A 19,788-nucleotide genomic window follows, 5' to 3' on the forward strand; every position below is an offset into this window, starting at 1 on the left:
TGATTGAACTCCCTCCACAGGGTTCTCTGGGGAATACTTTCTAGAATGCCGACAGTCTGGTTGCTGAAAATGGTCTTTATTCTTGCAGTAGATGAAGCAAAGAGCCAAAGTTGAATTTTTCACGCTATCTCCTTAGCCTCTTTAGAGATTGGCTTTCTTTGGCATTGTGTACTACTAATTTTAATACATATGTTTAGGTTATTGCATAGCAGATTTGTGATCTTAATGAATTTGTTTAGACATTCAAATTTAGTAGCTGCTTGGTAGCAGTCTAAGGATATATATTTGCAAATAATAATTGCTATTATAAATTGCGCTCAATTATGAATTCCACATTCATCATTTTATTCACTTTTCACAAAAATCCTATGCCTGAAATCCTCATTTTACAGGTAATTAAACTAAAGTTTCAGTATCACAGAACTACTAAGTAGTAGAGTAGTGTTCCAACGCAACTTAGCCTCAAGACCAAAGAACATGCCTGGCACAGAGTTACCCATGAGTTTAATTAGGGATTTATGAACAGGAGATGATTCTTCCCAATGGCAGCCAGTCAGGAAATAGAAGTCAATGTTCCATGCAAAAAAGAGAGAGGAGTGCCACAGGAGCAGCTTACAAAACTTTAGGTCCACAGGGTGTGACAATGGAGATTCAGCAGGGTCTTGCAAGATTTGATTAGGGAGGGGAGTTTTAATAACATTCTTCCCCCCCTGCAGGGACTTTTAATGTCTGTCCTGGTCATGTAGGCAGCTGCATGCAGTGACTTGTTCTCATAATGGAGGAGGGGGTAGGGCCCTGGGTCCTCACAATTCACCTCCACACAGCAGACTATGTTGACCATAGGACAGACTTTTCATCCATAGTCCCCCAGACAGAGCAAACAATTCTACAAAGTGATGAAAACCTGTGATTTCAGTCTTAAATGAGATTCCTTTTCAGATTTTCCAATATGCTGAATTCTGCCAGGCCAGCAGTGTATTCCATGCAGTCCAATTCACAGCGGTCATGGTCTAAGGCAGGCCAGTGGTACCCAACAATGACAGTTCAGTGCACACTCAGCATTGAGATTTATTATGCACATAGGTTACTGAAAAAGCCTATTGTAGAAAGGTATTTACTATGATGCTAAGGGTGAAAGGAAAGATGTTTATGAGGCAAACTTATTGATATAACAGAATACAAGCTAAATTCCCTTAGTAGAAGAAGTGTTAATGGAGAAGGGTGCTATGAGAGGGTTTTAGATATCATAATTTTTCCCCTGCAAGTCAAATCCACAATTAGCCTGGACACAGTTAGCCAGAGTCATACATACTGTGCCTTGAGGTATGAGGGATACTGGGTTGGTTACATATAAAACTTTTGGCATTTTGCGTATAACGTGTAGCTTAATACTTGAATTCTGGACCACTCTGATACCCCATGGGTTTAGGATTCCCAATCAGCACCGCTACACCAGCCAGGACCACAGCCAATTGACCTTATTTTCTCCAATTTCTAATGTTTGTGGTGTAGGCAAGAGCAAGCTGTTTTCAATACTTCATTGTGGCTGTAACATCACTGGTCCTTTTACCTGAATTTGCAGTGCCTGCAAGGGCCCTACCATTACCAGTTCAACAGGATTGGGAACAACTGCTCATGGCCATGAATCAAGGCTGGCGAGGGCCATGTACAAATTGGCGTGTCCGCTGCTGTAGAGATTGTTTATCATCTTTTAACTGCCATTTTAAAAGCCCATTCATCCTTTCAAATAACTTCAGCTGCTGTAAGGCAAATGAAATATCCATAAGATGTCACATTCGCCCAGGTTTGTGTTAATTGTCCTCTAATGGGGGTCCCCCATCCCTGTCCACATTTGTGAATGCAAAGAATGGACTTAGCTTTTCTAATATACGTATTGTAGCTCTTTGGTTAGTTTTCCCTACTGGGAAGACCAAAAACAGTCCAGTGGTCATACCTATGGCTATAAAGGCATATTTTGCAACTTTGGATAAGGGAAAGTGCCCAATATAATCTACCTTCCACCTGGTGACCAGAAACTTCTCACAGCCAGTGTGACTGAGTTGATAAGGAATCATTTTTGGGCATCACAGCAAACAGGAGGGGCAGGTATCCACAATATTCAATAGCAGTTTTCTGGTGATAGGCAGCTGAAATTGCTATGCCAGTCTCCACAGAGTTTGGTACCCTCAGTGTCCTGTTTTCCTATGCAACCATTTGACAGCCTCATGCAAAGTTGGCTCTAGGCTACAAATTCTTGCTAAATTATCTGCTTTAACATTGCCAGGAAAAGAATCAGTATTATGGACAGAGATATTAAACACAGTTACCTTTCATTTGTGACAGGCAGTCCAGATGTCTTCCCATATTTCTTTTCCCCATAAATGGCAGTCAATAACAGACCATTGCTCTTGCCTACATATGGCCATCCATGCTGGTACATTGCCTAAGTGTAGGTACAAATAGTTAATGCATCTCTTCGTGGACAATGACCCTTAATTCAGCCCACAGGCTGCTTAGCACGGTCCCTGTTATCCACTATATAGTATTTGTACCGGGTTGCATGCCTACTACTGCCCAGGTGGTACTGATCCATCAGTATACCAGGCAGACTCAGGGACAGTGCCACATCTGTCAACAGTGGGCACAGAAACAGTGGGGAAGAAGGGCAGGATCACTGGGGAAGGGCAAGCATTGTTCTTCCACATAGGAAACTTGTCCTAAGATATTACACATTTCTGTGCCTAAAGGGCTCTTGTTAAAAATGCTGCACTGTAGCAAATAATCTTTCTGTTTTGTTAATGTACTCAATTGTGCACTGCCAGAGTGAGGCTTAGTGGCAGTGTCCTGTATCTACCCTGTATGAGGATGGTTATATTAATTTCACAAGGCATTCCTGAGTTAGTCCTTCAACTTGCAGTAAGGCATTATAGGCAGCACACAGTTGTTTTTCTAAAGGGCTATATCATAATTTGGATTCTTTCCAGAGCTGAGACCAAAGGAACACGCTTTGCCCACTGCTTTGGCCACAAGTCCCACCCAAAGTCAATAATATCAGCACTGGCCATGTCTAATTCACAAGCCACATCTGTGTTCATCCCCCATAAAGCCTGAGTCTGTGTGATAGTCTGTTTGGCATTTTCAAAAGTAGCTTTCTGTGAAATATCCCATTCCCATGTTTTTCATATTCTAGCTAGGGCATACAAGGGTTTTAGAATCTGCACTAAACGGGTATAAACAGTCTCCAATAACACAACAAACCAAGGAAAGTCATGAGCTGTTTAGAAGAATGTGGGGTGGGGTAAATTTGCACTTTATCAACAGCAGCAGAGGGAATACTTTAAGACTTACCTGATTAAATAACACCCAAGAATTTGACAGAGCATCCAGGCCCTTATAATTTGTCCCAATTTACTGCCCACCCTCTCCTCTTGAGGTGGGCCACTGTGGTCTTAGTGGCAATTTCCAATTCTGCAAAAGAGTTACTGGTTAACATAACATCATCAATATAATGAAAAAGAGTGACCTCTGCTGAAAGTTTCCACATTTTTAAATCTTGGGCTGCCAAACCATGGCAGATGAATGGGACTATGAAGATATCCTTGTGGTAGTACTGTAAATGTCACTGTTGTCCTTCCCATGTGAAGGCAGACACAGGTTGGCTAAAGGGATCTAAAGAAATACTAAAAATACAAAATCCACCACAAAATTAAATTGGCCTAATTGATAACTTATGTCTGTAACAAAGTAGCTACGTTTGGTACAGCTGCAAACAAAGGAGGAGTTAGTTTGTTAAGTTCACTATAATCAATAGTTGTCCACCAAGCACCATCAGGCTTCTTCACTGGCCAGACTGGGCTATTAAATGGGCTGTGAGTAGGAATTATAATGTCCACTATTTCCAACTCCTTAATGGTGGCAGTAATTTCTTGATGGTCCCTGGGTAACATATATTGATACATGATCACTGCATCTAGGGGATGGTATCTTTACCAGTGACCACTTAGCATGTCCTCTTTAGATGGCTTTAGCCACCCCACACCAGAGACAGAATTCACCTACAGTAATATGATTAAGTTGTATTGTATTCCAGTGTCCACGAGTGCCAAAAATGCTACACTCATTAGTACGGGACCAAAAGATTGTTAACGCAATAAATGGTCTCCAACCCCAGTGTCCTCATATATAGCTCTTATTTGAGGATCTTTCCAAGTCCCCTATGTGAGTGGGAAAGGAGCCTTCCAGGCCTCCTCAGTAGGAGGAACAAAAGGCCCCATAGAAAGGTCAGGTCTTTAGGTCCAAGTTTCTCTCCCCATTTGCTGATCTGGTTCAAAGTTAATATGCCTTCATTCTTTGGGTGGTTTACTCCAGAGCCTGACAAGTACTGCATTTGGCTGCCCATCAAAACTTTCCATTTCAGTGCCAGCAGCTATTAGGTCGGCTCACATTTGTTTGTGTGATACACGGCTTGGACCATTATGCCCCTTTGGGGAACAACCTGGCCCCTCTATGTCTTCTCCTAAATCAGCCATAATTTGGGCAGCTTTTGAAATGGATTGTCCTACTGTTGGGCTCACAATGGGTACAAGAGTCCCATACAAATGACTGGGGGTACTGTGCAGGGTAGTGTCCTTTATTGCTATTGTGAAGCTTTTTTTCCTTGGTCCAACAAAATTAACAGCATAAATGGCTTACTCATTCCTAGTCCCCTTGGTATATTTTACAATTCATATAGCATATTCTAGTGAGTAGCAGTATGTGGTATGTCTCTCACATTGGGCCAAGTTTCTCCACATTGAGTTATAGCCAATTTAGCAATGAATTGGATTCTGGCCTGGCAACCAGAGCATATATACATTAATGAAGGGAGGGGTATGTTGTAATTGAGGCTAATTTGCTTATTTGTTTTCCTGAAAGTAACATCCCTTCCGCACCAGTGTCCCAAAGACATAGTATCCAATTTGGCAGAACTTCTTTAGGCTTTTGTCTGTATTGAGTCCCAATTTCACATAATTCAGCAGCAATATAGTCCCACACGGGAACTAAGATCTTTTGGTCAGGAAGGGGTGTGCTGGGGCAGCTGCAGAGGCAGGAGCACCCTCAGCATCACCCTCCCCTACTGGAGGTGAGGGTGCTGAATATTTTCTGACTTGACTTTTTGTTGGACCAGAGGACAAACAAGCTTCTTTTCCTCATTTTCAATTTCCCAGACTGGGTCTTAACATTATCTGAAGAGAAATCAACAGGATCCCATATTTTAGGTTCCCAGTCAGGGAAGTTTGGATATGCCTCACTTGTCCCTTGGGCAGTCTATTCCCTTTCACTCTAGCATACCAGCATGCCAATATTTCTAAACTCTCATCTCCACAGCGTAGCCTCTCATTCAATGCATTCTTCAAATCTGCTTTGACGACACACAAGTCCCTTTCTAACTTAAGGTCTTCTTTTAGGCAGTGAACCTCAGCTTTAGTAGCCAGGGCCTCTTCTATGGCCGAACATGCAGCTCCTAATAGAGGCCATCTGATGCCACAGTCATCTGATGGCTCTCCTTCTTCTTATGAACTCCTAACTGTCCTGCTGCCTGCTGTAGGAGTACTAACATTTCTACTGAGGAGTCCTGGCAGACCCCATTCATCTAGGAGGGTAGCTACCCCTCCCCACATAGATGTTGCAGGCCATCCCAGAATTCCCTTCAGGGATTCTCCCTTTTCAGTGTTCATGCCTTTTATGGCCAGTGGCTCTTTGGTCTCCTGGCTAGCTCCCCGAATGTTCCCACCCAACTTAGTCCCAAGATCAAAGAACATGCCTGGCACAGAGTTACTCAAGAGTTTAATTAGGGGCTTATGAACAGGAGAAGATTCTTCCCAATGGCAGCTAGTCGGGAAATGGAAGTCAGTGTTCCATGCAAAAAAAGAGAAGTGTGCCACAGAGTGGCTTATAAAAGTTTAGGTCCACAGGGTATGACAACGGAGTTTCAGCAGGGTATTATAAGATTTGACTAGAGGAGGGGAGTATTAATGACATTCTTTCCCCCTGAGGGGACTTTCAATGTCTGTCCTGGTCATGTAGGTGGCTCTATGCAGTGACTTGTTCTCATACTGGATGAGAGGGCCTGGCACCTGGGTCCTCACAAGTAGGGAATTCAAATATAGGTCTTTCTGACTCTAAAATGCATAATCTTTCCATTATGCTCTACTGCATTCCCTTAAGTAAATTCAATAATAGGTAGAGGTACATTATTGTTTCCAGCATATATTTCATGAATCACTTATGCTATAGCAATCATATCCACCATGTTACACAGCAACCTGGGATTACTACTAATTTCAGAAATGCAAAATTAGCACAGTTCAAGAGAGCTTAGGCAGAAAATTACTGACTAGCAACAAAGAACAATGGTAAATATTTTTATAAAATCACCAGACTTTTTTGTCTCCACTGTTGGTGTCTTCTAGGTTGAACTAAACCTACTTTGTGGTTTGTAGACGCCTATGGTCTAGAAATACCTGGAAGACAACATCATGAAGAATGCCTCATTCAATGCTTACATCAGACCCAGAATACAGATGCATTCTTTAAGACCTGCTATTTTATTGTTCTAGAATTCTTTGCAAGCAGTTTAAATCATTTTTTTATCTAGCCAAGATGAAGAGAGGGATTGTCCAAACAGAATATCTGAATAATTTAGCCCTTTCTTTGGAGAAAACAAAATTAATCCCTCTGGAATCCATATAAGTCAGAATCACTGGATCATTCTACAACTCTACAGTTCACTATGGATGTGCAGATTTACAAAATCAATGGATGTTATGGATTGAACTGTGTCACCCCAAAAGATATGTTCAATCCTAACCCCTAGTCCCATGAATGTGACCATGTATGGAAATAGGACCTTTAAAGTTGCTATTGGACCTTAATCCAATATGACAATTGGACACAAAGAAAAGAATGCCATGTGACCACTGGGGCAGAGAACATTATGGATTGCCAGCAAGCCATCACCTCCTGGCTTCTGTCAAAAGAGAGAGATGGAACAGAATCTTCCCAATAGACATCAAAGGAAGTGTGGCCCTGCTAAAACCTTCATTTTGGAACTCTAGCCACCAGAACTGTGAGACAATAAATTCCTATGGTTTTAAGCCACCAGTTTGTTTATGGTAGCCATAGGAAACAAAGACATGAGCATAAAAGAAAATATTTTTAAGACTTTACTTGAAACTGATATAAAGTAAAAATGACCAAGTATATAATATTGAGACTAATATTTTTCATATCTCACACTCTATGCAAAAATTAACTCAAAGTGGATCAAAGACCTAAATCTTAGAGCTAAGACTATAAAACTTTTAGAAGAAAATATAAGGAAATATCACATAAAACTTGTAATAGGAGGCGGTTTCCTAGACCTTACACTCAAAGCATGAACATTGAAAAAAGAAATAGATAAATGGGAATTCCTCAAAATTAAACACTTTTGTGCATCAAAGAACTTTGTCAAGAAAGTAAGAAGGCAGCCTACACAATGGGAGACAATATTTGGAAACCACATTATCAGCTAAGAGTTTAGTATCCAGAATATATAGAGATTCTTTAACTCAACAACAAAAAGACAAACAACCCAACTTTTCAGAAAAACAAATACAAATGGCTAAAAGACACATGAAAAGATGCTCATCTTCACTGACTATTAGGGAAATGCAAATCAAAGTCACAATGAGATATCATCTGACACCCAGTAAAATGGCCATTATCCAAAAAACAAAAAATGACAAGTGCTAGACAGGATGTGGAGAAAGAGGCACACATATTTGTGGGATTGTAGAATGATGCAACCACTCTGGAAGACAGTTAGGTGTTTCCTCAGGAAGCTAAGTATAGAATTGCAATATGATCCGGCAATCCCATTACTATGCATATATTCAGAGGACCTGAGGGCAAGGACACAAATAGACATTTGCACACCAATGTTTATAGCAGCATTATTTATGATTGCCAAGAGATGAAAATGGTCCAAATGTCCATCAACGGATAAGTGGCTAAACAAGCTATGGTATATACATATGATGGAATATTATGCAGCCGTAAGACAGAATAAAGCCATGAAGCATGTTAACAATAAGGATGAACCTTGAAGCCATTACGCTGAGTGAAATTAGCCAGAAACAAAAGGACAAACATTGTATGGTCTCATTAATATGAACTAACATTAATGAGTAAACTTTGAGAACTGAAGTTAAGAACACAGGTTATCAGGAGATATAAATGGGGTAGAGATTGGGCAATTGGTGCTGAAGGAATACAGATTGTGCAACAGGACTGATTGTAAAAATTAAAAAATGGATAGCACAATACTACTTGATTGTAGCATAACAATATAAGGACACTGAATGAAGTAGAATGTGAATAAGATTGAGGGAGAAGGGATGGGGGCACATATGAAACCAGAAGGAAACATAGAGGATAAAGACTTGGTATAATTTAGGAATGCCTCGAGTGGACAATGATGGTGATTAAATGTACAAATAAAAAAAAAATGTTTTTGCAAGAGGGAGAACAAATGAATGTATATATATATTGCAGGGTGCTGAAAATAGAATGTACACAGGAAAAAGTATAATCAATGCAAACTAGGGTCTTTAGTCAACAGTAAAATTGTATATGCTTCCACTAAATGTAACAAAGGTATGTCAAAACCAAATGTCAACAGGTAGGGGACATGGAAGAGGGGTTTGGATTCTTTGTGGAAGAAAAAGAAATGTCTTCACGTAGACTATGGTGGTGAAGGCATGTCTATACACTTTGGTTGGATTGTATAATGTGTGAATAAAACTGCTTAAAAAAGAACAGAGAGAAACAAGTGCTAAAAAAAAATGCAGAGAAAGAGATGTACTTATTTACTGTTGGTAGGGAAACTGAGAGGTGCAGCCCCTTGGAGGGCAGTGTGGTGGTTCCACAGGAGGCCTGGGGTGGGGCTGTCATTATCCTCAAACCTGTTGCTCAGTTTATACCTGGAAGAACTGAGTGTGGGGACAGGAAGAGAAATTTGCACACTGGTGTTTATGGCAGCAGTGTTCATGATCCACAATGGATGGAGGTGGCCTAAGGGTACAACAACTGAGGAATGGAAGGCGGAACTATGGTGTATATGTACAATGGACTATTGCGTGGTTGCCAGAATGACTGAAGTTGTAAGGCATGTAATTAAGTGTTCAAACCTTAAGGACTCTATGTCGAATGAAATGTCAGGAACAAAAGACAAGTATCATCATGCCTCAATCATATGTGGATAACTACACTACAAAAACTCAGTGAATTAAAGTCAAGAACATGGGTTATCAGGTTAGGGCCTATCGTAAAGGGTCCTAGATTGTAAACTCTTACAGCAGTCACATATATTCAGGAGGTGTAACTGTTATTTCTAAATTCTAAGATACTGAGCTGTTTGTTTATAACCTGGTTGTTTCCAGAAACTTTGGGTATTTATGTGACACCTGAGACTCAGAGCCCTGAAGCAGGACCCCATAAAGGAACTGTTTAAAAAGCTGAAGAAGTGACCAGACTTCGAGTAGAGATATGAATGAAGCTGATTTGGTTAGGACTAAGGTAAATCAGAATACAGAATAAAGGATGATATAATCCATATTTTAAAACTTCAACTTCTGTGTGAGACCAGAGAGAGAGATGTTTATTTGGTACAAAATTTATATTTGACTGGTGTATTTCCTAATATAACCTATGTTGACAGCTTAACTGAACACCATAAGTACATAGAACCTTGAGTGGGACATGAGATTTTGTTGGTCTGTCCAGAGTGATGTCCCGATAAATCCCAGAGTGATTTGAACAGTGAACAAAAAAGCATTTGCAAAGTCCCCTTCGGGGAACGGTGAGAAAGGGGGAAAATTCAATTTCATCAAGTTGAATTCTTGATATTCCCACAAGCAGTGCAGATAACCAAAGCTATAGGCTGAGCCCCCAATCCTGGGGTTTGTTCATATGAAACTTAACCCCACAAAGGATAGGTCAAGCCTACTTAAAATTAGGCCTAAGAGTCACCCCCAAGAGAACCTCTTTTGTTGCTCAGATGTGGCCTCTCTCTCCAGCCAACAAAACAAGCAAACTCACCACCCTCCCCCTCTCTATGTGGGACAGGACTCCCAGGGGTGTGGACCTTCCTGGCAACATGGGACAGAAATCCTAGAATGAGCGGAGACTCAGCATCAAGGGATTGAGAAAAATCCTAGAATGAGTTGAGGCTCAGCATCAAGGGATTGAGAAAACCTTCTCAACCAAAAGGGGGAAGAGTGAAATGAGACAAAATAAAGTGCCAATGGCTGAGAGATTCCAAACAGAGTCAAGAGGTTATCCTGGAGGTTATTCTTACACATTAAATAGCTATCACCTTGTTAGTCAAGATGTAATGGAGAGGGTGGAGGGAACTGCCTGAAAATGTAGAGCTGTGTTCCAGTAGCCATGTTTCTTGAAGATGATTGTATAATGACACAGCTTTTACAATGTGACTGTGTGATTGTGAAAACCTTGTGTCTGATGCTTCTTTTATCTACCTTATCAACAGATGAGTAAAACATGGAATAAAAATGAATAATAGGGGGAACAGATGTTAAAATAAATTTAGATTGAAATGCTAGTGATCAATGAAGGGGAGGGGTAAGGGGTAGGGTATTTATGAATTTTTTTCTGTTTTCTTTTTATTTCCTTTTCTGAATTGATGCAAATGTTCCAAGAAATGATCATGATAATGAATATGCAACTATGTGATGATATTGTGAATTACTGATTATATACGTAGAACGGAATGATCAAAAGTTAAGAATGTCTGCGTTTGGTGTTTTTTGGTGTTTAAAAAAATGTTTTTTAATGAATAAAAAAAAATTATGCCTAAGAACAACTGCTCATTATGAGAGCACTTGACACTTGAGCCTTGTGACTAGGGCCATGGATTGTTTATTACTTTTAAAGGAATTAAAAGTGCTTTTAATATTAAAAAATTACACCTAAGAGTCATAATTTAAAGCAAAGCATCAGTATATTCAAAGTGATTTAACTGTCAGAAGTCCATCCATTATAATTAGGCTTTGGAAAGGATGCAGAAGCGCCTCAACATGTCTGCTATATTTTTCACGAACTTGTTCTTTGTTAGCCTTGAAATCAAGAATAAATGTAAATAAAAAGAGAAGAAAATGTAAAATAGGTGAAGGAAATAGGGAAAATGGTCTCCTCTTAGGTAACAAAATGACTCAGCTCTACTTGCCCAACCTCCCACATCCTGGTTCCTTGCTTAAGTTGCGATAACCACAAGCTAAGATTCGCATTCCTCTAGGCGGGCCCATTTCCCGGAATCCACGTCCGTCCGCAAGGAGGCTGTTTAACTGTAACCTCAGACATTCCTAAAGGAGGGTCGCTCTCTTTCTAATCGGATTAGTTTTCCTGCTCAAGACTGTAAAAAGACGACTCAGAGCCAATGAGGGACGGGTGAGCAGGGGGCGGGGGCAACTGCGTCAGGGGATCTATATAGTCTTTGTTACTGTGCAAAACTGGTGCACGCGCCTGCTTCTGCTTATCTGGTGGGTGCCCTTTCTCACGAGAAAAACCAAACAGTGGCTGTCTCTGATTTAAACTCTTGTCTTCAGAAATCTTCTTTTGGGTAGGCGACTGTTGTCCCACTTATAGGCAAATTTTCCCCACTGTCAACCTTTCTGTTTATTGATTCAATTCAGTTTGTTCTATCATTATTTAGTGAGTATCTACTATGAGATAGACTGACTTCAACCTTCAAGGTAGTGCCAGCATTTTGTATGTGCTTCCAAAAAAGGAAAAGTAGGAGTTTAGATTAAACAATTCAGACTTCCTGGCCAAGCTAAAGGTAAACTTTCCAGATCCTATAGGGCAGGAGATATAATGCTATTTGTTCTAATTTTTTTATTTAAATACTTTTATTTGGGGAAGGAGCTCTACAGTTCACCAGAGTCCCCACAACTCCCTTTTATTTCACAGATTTGCCTGAGCCATTTAAGTTAGCTATATCTAACCCTTGAAGGCATTTGAGTTTCTGCCCATGAAGAGTTGAACCATTTTATATTACAAGGGGAAAACTAATGCTCACAGATATTAGATAACTTGGTCAAGGTTACCCAGCTTAGTGGCAGTGAGCCAGGGTCAGAATCTAAGTATACTAGCCGTTTAGGACACTGGATTCATTTCATTACTTTTTCATTCTCTTTATCACAACCTAATATTTACGTGAAATAAGGAGCCTCTTCTTTTTTTGTTTCTTAGTTTAAAAAGAACTGCATCGTGGCACTTTCAATTTTTGTTCATGTCCCAAGTTTCAAAATATCATTAACAGATTAAGCATTTTACTACATGCTATTTTGGTGTTTGCAATACTCCCCTGCCTTTCCACTGCCATTTAATTGTTCAGTTGGTAAGGGGAGAAGGGAATTAAAAATGTACAAGAGAGAAAAGAATGAAGGGTTTACAGAGGTAAATGAGAATGAACAGGTGAAATGGAGGGAATAGGTGTAGAGGAAGGACAGGGAAGAAGGAAAAGTAGAATACTGGTTAATGAAAACCAAAAATAGGAAGAGTTGAGGAATAAAGACAGCCAGGTCATGATCGGTCATTGTTCTGTTAGGGGATGTGCTGATGCCATACATGTATATGATGTGGTAAGTCCGCTAGGAATTCAGGAAGGTCGTTCTTTAGGATCATGAAGCCAGCTCCACATAAACTTGTGAAGTAGGCAAAGCTTGTCTTGAAATTCTCCTTTGTACCATCTTCATTCAAAGGCAGTACTTTTTTTCTTTCTTTGGTGCAGGCTGAAAACTGGCTCTCCTTTGACACTTTAGTTTTAACTAAGTCAAAGCCCTACTCTGCCTGGAATATGTACTTCTGAAATATATTTTGTAGGGTATAGAATTCTAGGTTGATAACTTTTTTTTTCATTCAGCATTTTAAACAGTACTTCCATGTCTTTTTTCCCCCCAAGTGTTTTATTTTGAGGGATTTACGTAAAAGGTTCAGCAGGCATTGAGATTTTATTTTAACAATAACCCCCAGTCATGACTTAATCAAATGACAAAATAATGATACAACTTCTTAGTATGGATTGCGATTCCTGGTTTGGGTGGGAACAGGGATAGAATTAAACTTGGAAGGATTTCCATGAAGTCTTCCATTGATTGCAGTGCTCTCATGTTTAGCCCTAAATGGTACTCCTAAGCCTTTAATTCTGGCATTAATGTCACTTCAATGTCTTTTTAATTCCATTATTTCTGCTGCCAATATTATCTTTATGACTCTGGATATAATGCGTCTTTCTTCCCTGATTTTAAGATTTTTCTCTTTACTTCTACTTTCCAACAATTTGATTATGATGAAATCACAAGGGTGAAGAAGGGATGTCCTGTGGATTCCATCATGGCCTGCTCAATGCCACAGGTGTGGATTTGCCAGGTGGGTGGGGAAGGGGATAAAAGGCCAGAATGCCAGTATTTGAGACCAGACAAAGAGAAGTTTGAGTAGGAGAGATGGCTCTCTAGGACCTGCCCTTTCTCCAAGCCCTTTTCTTCCTCAAACCCTTCAACACTGACTCTGCTGTGTAGCTCTCAGGCACGGACTCAGGTCTCTGACTTCTTACCCATTCTGCGTTTCTGCCCTTCTTAGCCTAGGGATGGAAGTGCCTGATTGTGTACCCCACCCAGGTATCCAGATGTTGTCACACCTCTCAGGTCTTGCGTTGGGACTACCTGAGGCCTTCTGAGCAGTCATGAAGTCCTGCCTGGGATATTTTCATTTGAAATGTTATCTGTAATTATTGAGTACAAGAACCTCTCATAAAGGGATTGTTTAAGCATAGTGAACACAGAGGGAAATTATTTGGGAGAGCAAGGAATCCTTCCTAGAGCATCTCTGTTTTCAAAACCTACTCTGCTTTTAGGTAAGGTTCACCGTGTTCATATCAAGCCTAACTTCTAAAGTACTCACCATATTTCTTGTCCCATCTCAAAGCCCTAGGTTAAGTTTTTTGTTTTTTACAGAAAAATCGTGTATAAAATACAGGTTTCCAATAAACACCCTATTATTAACACCTTGCATTGGTGTGGTGCATTTGTTACAATTGGTAAAAGCACATTTTTATAACTGTACTATTAACTACAAACAGTCCATGGTTTAACTTAGGGGTCACTGTTTATATAGTGCAGTTTCATGGATTTAAAAAAAAAATTTATCCTATGACCATATATATATATATATATATATATATATATATATATATAACATATCCCTTTTAGCCATATTCAGATACATATTTCAGTGCTGTTAATTATGTTCACAATGTTATGCTACCATCACCACCATCAATTACCAAAATATTTCCATCATTCCAAATAGGTGCTCTGTAAATTTTTTTTCAAGAAGATAAAAACAAAGGTAAAAAGAACACCAAAAATATACCATCCCCCATCCCCCCATTGTTTATTTTTTTGTCTTTTTTTTCTTACTCATCTGTCCTTACACTGGATAATGGATAATGGGAGTGTCAGTCACAGGGTTTTCACAATCACATGGACAGACCTTAAAAGCTCTATAGTTATTCAATCATCTTCAAGAATCAAGGCTTTTAGATTACAGTTCAACAGTTTCAGGTATTTCCCTCTAGCTACTCAAATATACCAAAAAGTGAAAAGGGATATCTATATAGTGCATAAAAATAACCTCCAGAATAACCTCTCAACTCTATATGAAATCTCTCAGCCATGGAACCTTTATTTTGTTTCCTTTCTCTTCCTCTTTTTGGTCAAGAAGACTTTCTCATTCCCATGTTACCAGGGCCAGGCTCATCCCCAGGAGTTATGTCCCATGCTGCCAGGGAGATTTGTACGTTAGGAGTCATGTCCCATGTAGGGAAGAGCGTAGTGGGTTTACCTGTGAGTTAGCTTAGAGAGAGAGACCACATTTGAGCAACAAAAGAGGTGACTTTTGGGCGGACCATGGTGGCTCAACAGGCAAGAATGACCAGGGTTTGATTCCCGGTGCCTGCCCATGTAAAAAAAAAGAAAAAGAAAAAAGAGGTGACTTTTAGGCATAGTCTTAAGTAGGCTTATCCTCTTCTCTTGTAGGAATACATTTCATAAGGGCCAGCCCCAAGAGCTAGGTTAAGTTTTTTTGTTGTTGTTGTTTTTTTAACATGGGCAGGCACCAGGAATTGAACCCAGGTCTCCGGCATAGGTTAAGTTTTAAATGGACAAGAAAGGTACAAAGGGTCTGTGAAGGCAATGAGAAACACTTAAGCAAATAATACATTCTTATAAAGTTGATTAAGGAAAACATCAGTAAAGCCACACAATCTAAATAATCAAATGTAGCCTTTGATTTATATTCTGTTATCTGTGTGAGTCAAGGTCAAATAATTTTTCTCATAAATTATCAACTTAGCTATTCAGTAGGGATGTGGACCTTAATCAATTCAGTATTTACAAACATCTCATTTCTCTTCATAATTATGTTTGCAAGTAGAACCATAAATAAATAGGCAGAATTTTCATAAATTAGTAAACTGAGATCACTAAAATTTTAATTGCTATAAACAAGATCATAAAGGTAGCTAGAAAAATAGAAACTTAACCAAATCTTTTAGATGCTGGGGCTAGACTGCTTGGGTTCAAATTTAGGTTCTTTGCCTCAATTCATCATTTATAGAATGGGGATAATAGTGGGACCTACTCATACCACTATTGGTACTTGTATCATGTTTAGAACCATGTTTAACACTTTGTAAGCTTGTTAAATAAAATAACTAGTATTTGTTTCCTGTCTCTGATGGCAACTGGTTAGGTGTACAATACAACCTCATAAATCTGATGTATAATTCAAATTTACAGTGAATTTACGCATCTATAACCAATTAACTCAGTTGCCTTGAACATGTGTAAATGAGGACAAAATTATTTTACTTTGTTATATGAGTTCAGGCTTCAATATTTCAAAAATACATCTTCTTTGAAGGGAAAATTGGACAGCAAAGTGTGAATGGTGCATCACTTTTTGGTTATGTTATGTCTATAAAATGATAGGGAGGAGTTTGCCTTCAAAATTCTTAATGCTTTTTCCACCAGTAAACAAAGCTACTATTTATTGACTGGTTATTATATCTCAGGCAATAAACATGTGTTGTTTCATTTAATCCTAATAAAAATCTTTTAAGGTAGGTATTTTTATCCCCAATTCTAAAACTACAGTAAAGGTTAGGTACTTTGCAGCAAGAAGCTGAAGTGAGGTTTGAACTTAGGACCATGTGATGCTAACATTCTTTCCATGTCATGCTGCTTCTCTGTGAAAAATTATTTTCTTTCAGAGGTTGGGTGAAAAGGGGGAAAATGTAATCCTTTCAGGGTACTTATCTATTCAGTAGGGATGTGCACCTTAATCAATTTAGTATCTACAAACAATATCTCATTTCTTTTCATAATTATGCTTGAGAGTAGAAGCATAAATAAAAGAAGCAGAATTCTCATTAATTAGTAAACTAAGGTCACTGAAATTTTGATTTCTATAAACAAGATCATAAAGGTTGTTAGAAAATTAGAAGCTTGCCTAAACCAGGTAAGTTTGGGGACTCTGGAACCCGAGTCAGCTTTAGTTATTTTTCTAGCCCGTCCATAAAAAAAGCCAAATAATGTAAGAAATAGCAAAGGCTGGAAGCTGTTTTCAGACTCTCAAAAGGATGACATGATAGTGCACAATAGTATTACTATGCAGAAAATAAGCAATCATAATGCTGAAAGACACAAATCATAATGCCAATATGTACTACTTTCACTTGGGAAGGTTTAACACTTCTTATTGGCATAATTACATCCATCTTTACTGCATTCTCAGCAAATGAGTTAAAAATGGGAAAATGAGAAAGATCATATAGGGATTTTCATCATCTTTTATACTTTTCACAGCATTATGTTATCTTAATCCCAAATCTATGGACATCTTCATCCTTGAAAGATTGAAACAGTTTTGCAACAATTCATTTATTAAACAAATATCTAGAAGGAAGTTTTGTATTAGGCAGCGCTGTACTAGCCACCAGACGTACAGAAATTTGGCTTTTTTTTTAAAAGATGAACCCAGTTCCAGCCCTTGTAGAGTTTACATTGTAAAGCCAGTTGTGCTGTGATTGTGATTGTGATTGTGATGTGATGGTGTGATGTGATGTGATGTGATGTGATGTGATGTGATGTGATATGGTGGAAAGCACGTGCGTTTTAGAACCTGGGTTATAAACTTGTCTTTCCACTTTGCTGGCTGTGACCTTGGCCAAGGCCTTTCATATTGAGAGACTCGATTTCCCCAATTGTAACATAACTGTTGGCATCAAATAATATTTGATTGGTCTTATTTCTAGTTTCATTTCAGGTGTATACACCATGGAAAGATGAGGCTAAGAAAAGATTACCTTCCGATACTGAGGAGACAGGGCTAACTCGCACGTTTTATTATCATATGGTGCTTGGCATTATTGAATACGTATTTTATGCCCTGTTCACTGAGGAACTGGGACATGTTTTCCACTGCAGCTAAGCTGTCTGGGTGCGCCTGGAGAGGCGTCACAAAAGGTCCCCACCTGCAGCAGGAGTAAGCACCTGGAAGGAGACCGAGGAGGGCTTTGAGGCCAAGCGTTGTTGTCCTGTCGTCCTTTGTTTTGGCCAGTATTCACCGAGGTCGAGTTCCGGGACTCGCGATGAAAAGACAAAAATCAGGAGCTGATAAAATTTTCTGCCAGGGATTGATTAGCCGTCCCCACACCCCTTGTCCCACCCCACCCTACCCTCTAGCGTGAGTGAATGCGCTAATAAGGGTTTTCGGGCTTTCGCGAGAAAGAGGGCAGGAGAAGGCAGAAGTTGAGATGGATCCGGGTATGGCACTGCTCAAACGAGAGAGCCTCGGATACCCGGCGGGGGAAAGCTAAAACCAGGGGATCCGGATGGGCATAGGTAGTGGCGGAGGCAGGTTGCTGGGAAAAGGGGGGACGATGGGGGGCAGCAGACCACGGCCGCGTACTCAGTGCACACTCCCGAGGCGTACCCCCCTCCCCTTCCTTCTCTTTTGGTTTCGACCTGGCGGCTGGGAGGGGCCGCAGGACGCCATTCCCATAATGCTCTGGGGCTTACCGCCGCCGCCGCCGCCTCCGCCTCCGCTACCGCTAGTGGAAGAAGATGGCGGAAGGCGGAGCGGCGGATCTGGACACCCAGCGGTCTGACATCGCGACGCTGCTCAAAACCTCGCTCCGGAAAGGGGACACCTGGTGAGGAAAAGGGGTTGAGGTGTCCTCAGTTGCCCAAGGATGGTGGGGAACTGGGTCGGAACCATGGGCTGGTGTCTTTGGCTAGTGACAGGTGCGGGCAGGTTCGGCGGTGGCCGCCCTGGGCAACAGGATTTTGGCCGCTCCCGAAATGTTGGGGCAGGAGATGTGGGCCAGGGCTAGTGGTCTGTCGGGGCGTGCTGAGTGAGAGGTGTGTGGAAGCCGTATCTGCGGCTCGTGTAGTTCTCTTCGACCTCCTTCCCTCCGTAGTGCCGCTCCCACCTCGGGCCTTCGCGAACGATAGGTTAGAGTCGTTTGGCATGAGTCTTAACAGTGTTTTGACAGATCCCGGTCCTGCGATTTATCACGGTCTAACCCGCTTTATTTCTCCAGTCGTTTCCTTTCCTGGCATTGTCGGCATCTGAGTTTGCTCTTATTTTGATTCTTATATTCTTCCGGAAGACAGGATGCAGGATGCAGGATGTTTGCGGTTAGTACTACACAGGTGGCACGTGTCAGGGCACCAATTAAGAGAAGGAAACCCTAGTCTAAAGGAGGAAGAGAAGTAGGGAACCTTAGGCTTATGAGAAGTGACCACGTGGTCTTCTGCTTCAGTGGAGGCTCGTTAGAAGCCGGCTGCGACTCTTTGGAAGTGCAGCTCTCCCCTCCAGTTTCAGTGATAATGTAGGCCTGCAAAAAGTAGATAAGGCTTAAGTAACGTAACAATTTACAAACTTATGAAACACCAAAAGGAAATACACTTAAAATGCTGAAGAAGGTGTGGAGACTAATACCTTTTGGCCATATGAAGTGGCATCCAAAATAACATAAATTTGTGAATATGTGGCATAAAGATAAAATGCTTAGTTTATTGCGATGATGAGAACAAGCATGCCTTTTTTTTATGATTTGTGTATATGTGTTTAAAATAAAAATACAAATACATAATTTTTCTGAAAACAGCTAAGGAACATACTGTATTCATTGTGCTTCTTTATAATAATAAAAACTTATTTTCATTTCCTACTGTCACTATAATAATGGTATATAATTTGCAGTGTTTTTTTCATGTACTTTATTATGACTTTTAGTGGAAGGAGCATATGATTTAGACCTGAGTTATGTTACAGCTCCACCACTTAACTTGTGGAATGACTTTGGGGAAAGTTCATTTAAATCATTGCACCTCAGTATCTTCATTTAGGAAATGGACAATAATAATTTCACTATAGGGGTTTCATCTTGATTTAATTAAATATTCTAATTTCCAAAAGAGACATCAAGTTTCAGTTACCGTCTTATCTCCTCTCTTGAGAATACACCTGTGGTATTAGTACCATTTTCAAGTAAACTGGTGGATGGCAAACTTGGGATTTAAATTTAAATGATACGATGTAAATCCTGGCACTATTTTTCTACTTTGTCAGACTGCATACTATTTTTTTTATATAACAAAAATTCCTAAGGGTGTC

At 40.1% G+C, this 19,788-nt stretch overlaps 1 protein-coding gene and 1 long non-coding RNA gene across 13 annotated transcripts in view; one reads left to right on the plus strand and one right to left on the minus strand.

Annotated features, from left to right (window-relative positions):
- Positions 1 to 322: 322 nt before the first annotated feature.
- Positions 323 to 18,173, minus strand: LOC143642634 (uncharacterized). Of its 2 annotated transcripts, XR_013155766.1 has the most exons (5): positions 17,843 to 18,173; positions 17,639 to 17,749; positions 3,349 to 3,468; positions 2,328 to 2,443; positions 323 to 1,760 (listed from the first exon to the last, which is right to left on the minus strand). It is a non-coding gene; the product is annotated as an uncharacterized LOC143642634 (long non-coding RNA). The 2 variants fall into 2 exon arrangements; XR_013155765.1 differs by having other exon boundaries at positions 2,328 to 3,468.
- USP15 (ubiquitin specific peptidase 15) overlaps positions 13,407 to 19,788 on the plus strand; it is a 146,100-nt gene continuing 139,718 nt past the window's right edge. For 4 of the 11 annotated variants that reach the window (XM_077111259.1, XM_077111260.1, XM_077111270.1 and 1 more), the window contains exon 1: positions 18,161 to 18,319. In XM_077111259.1, coding sequence (XP_076967374.1) covers positions 18,231 to 18,319 — 89 coding nt within the window. In that variant the 5' untranslated portion in view covers positions 18,161 to 18,230. Of the gene's footprint in view, positions 13,474 to 18,159; positions 18,320 to 19,788 lie in introns of those variants that run through there. The other 7 variants (XM_077111271.1, XM_077111272.1, XM_077111273.1 and 4 more) reach the window with 4 other exon arrangements.

The sequence above is a fragment of the Tamandua tetradactyla genome, chromosome 7, assembly GCF_023851605.1.
Source record: "Tamandua tetradactyla isolate mTamTet1 chromosome 7, mTamTet1.pri, whole genome shotgun sequence".
Classification (NCBI taxonomy): Eukaryota; Metazoa; Chordata; class Mammalia; order Pilosa; family Myrmecophagidae; genus Tamandua; species Tamandua tetradactyla.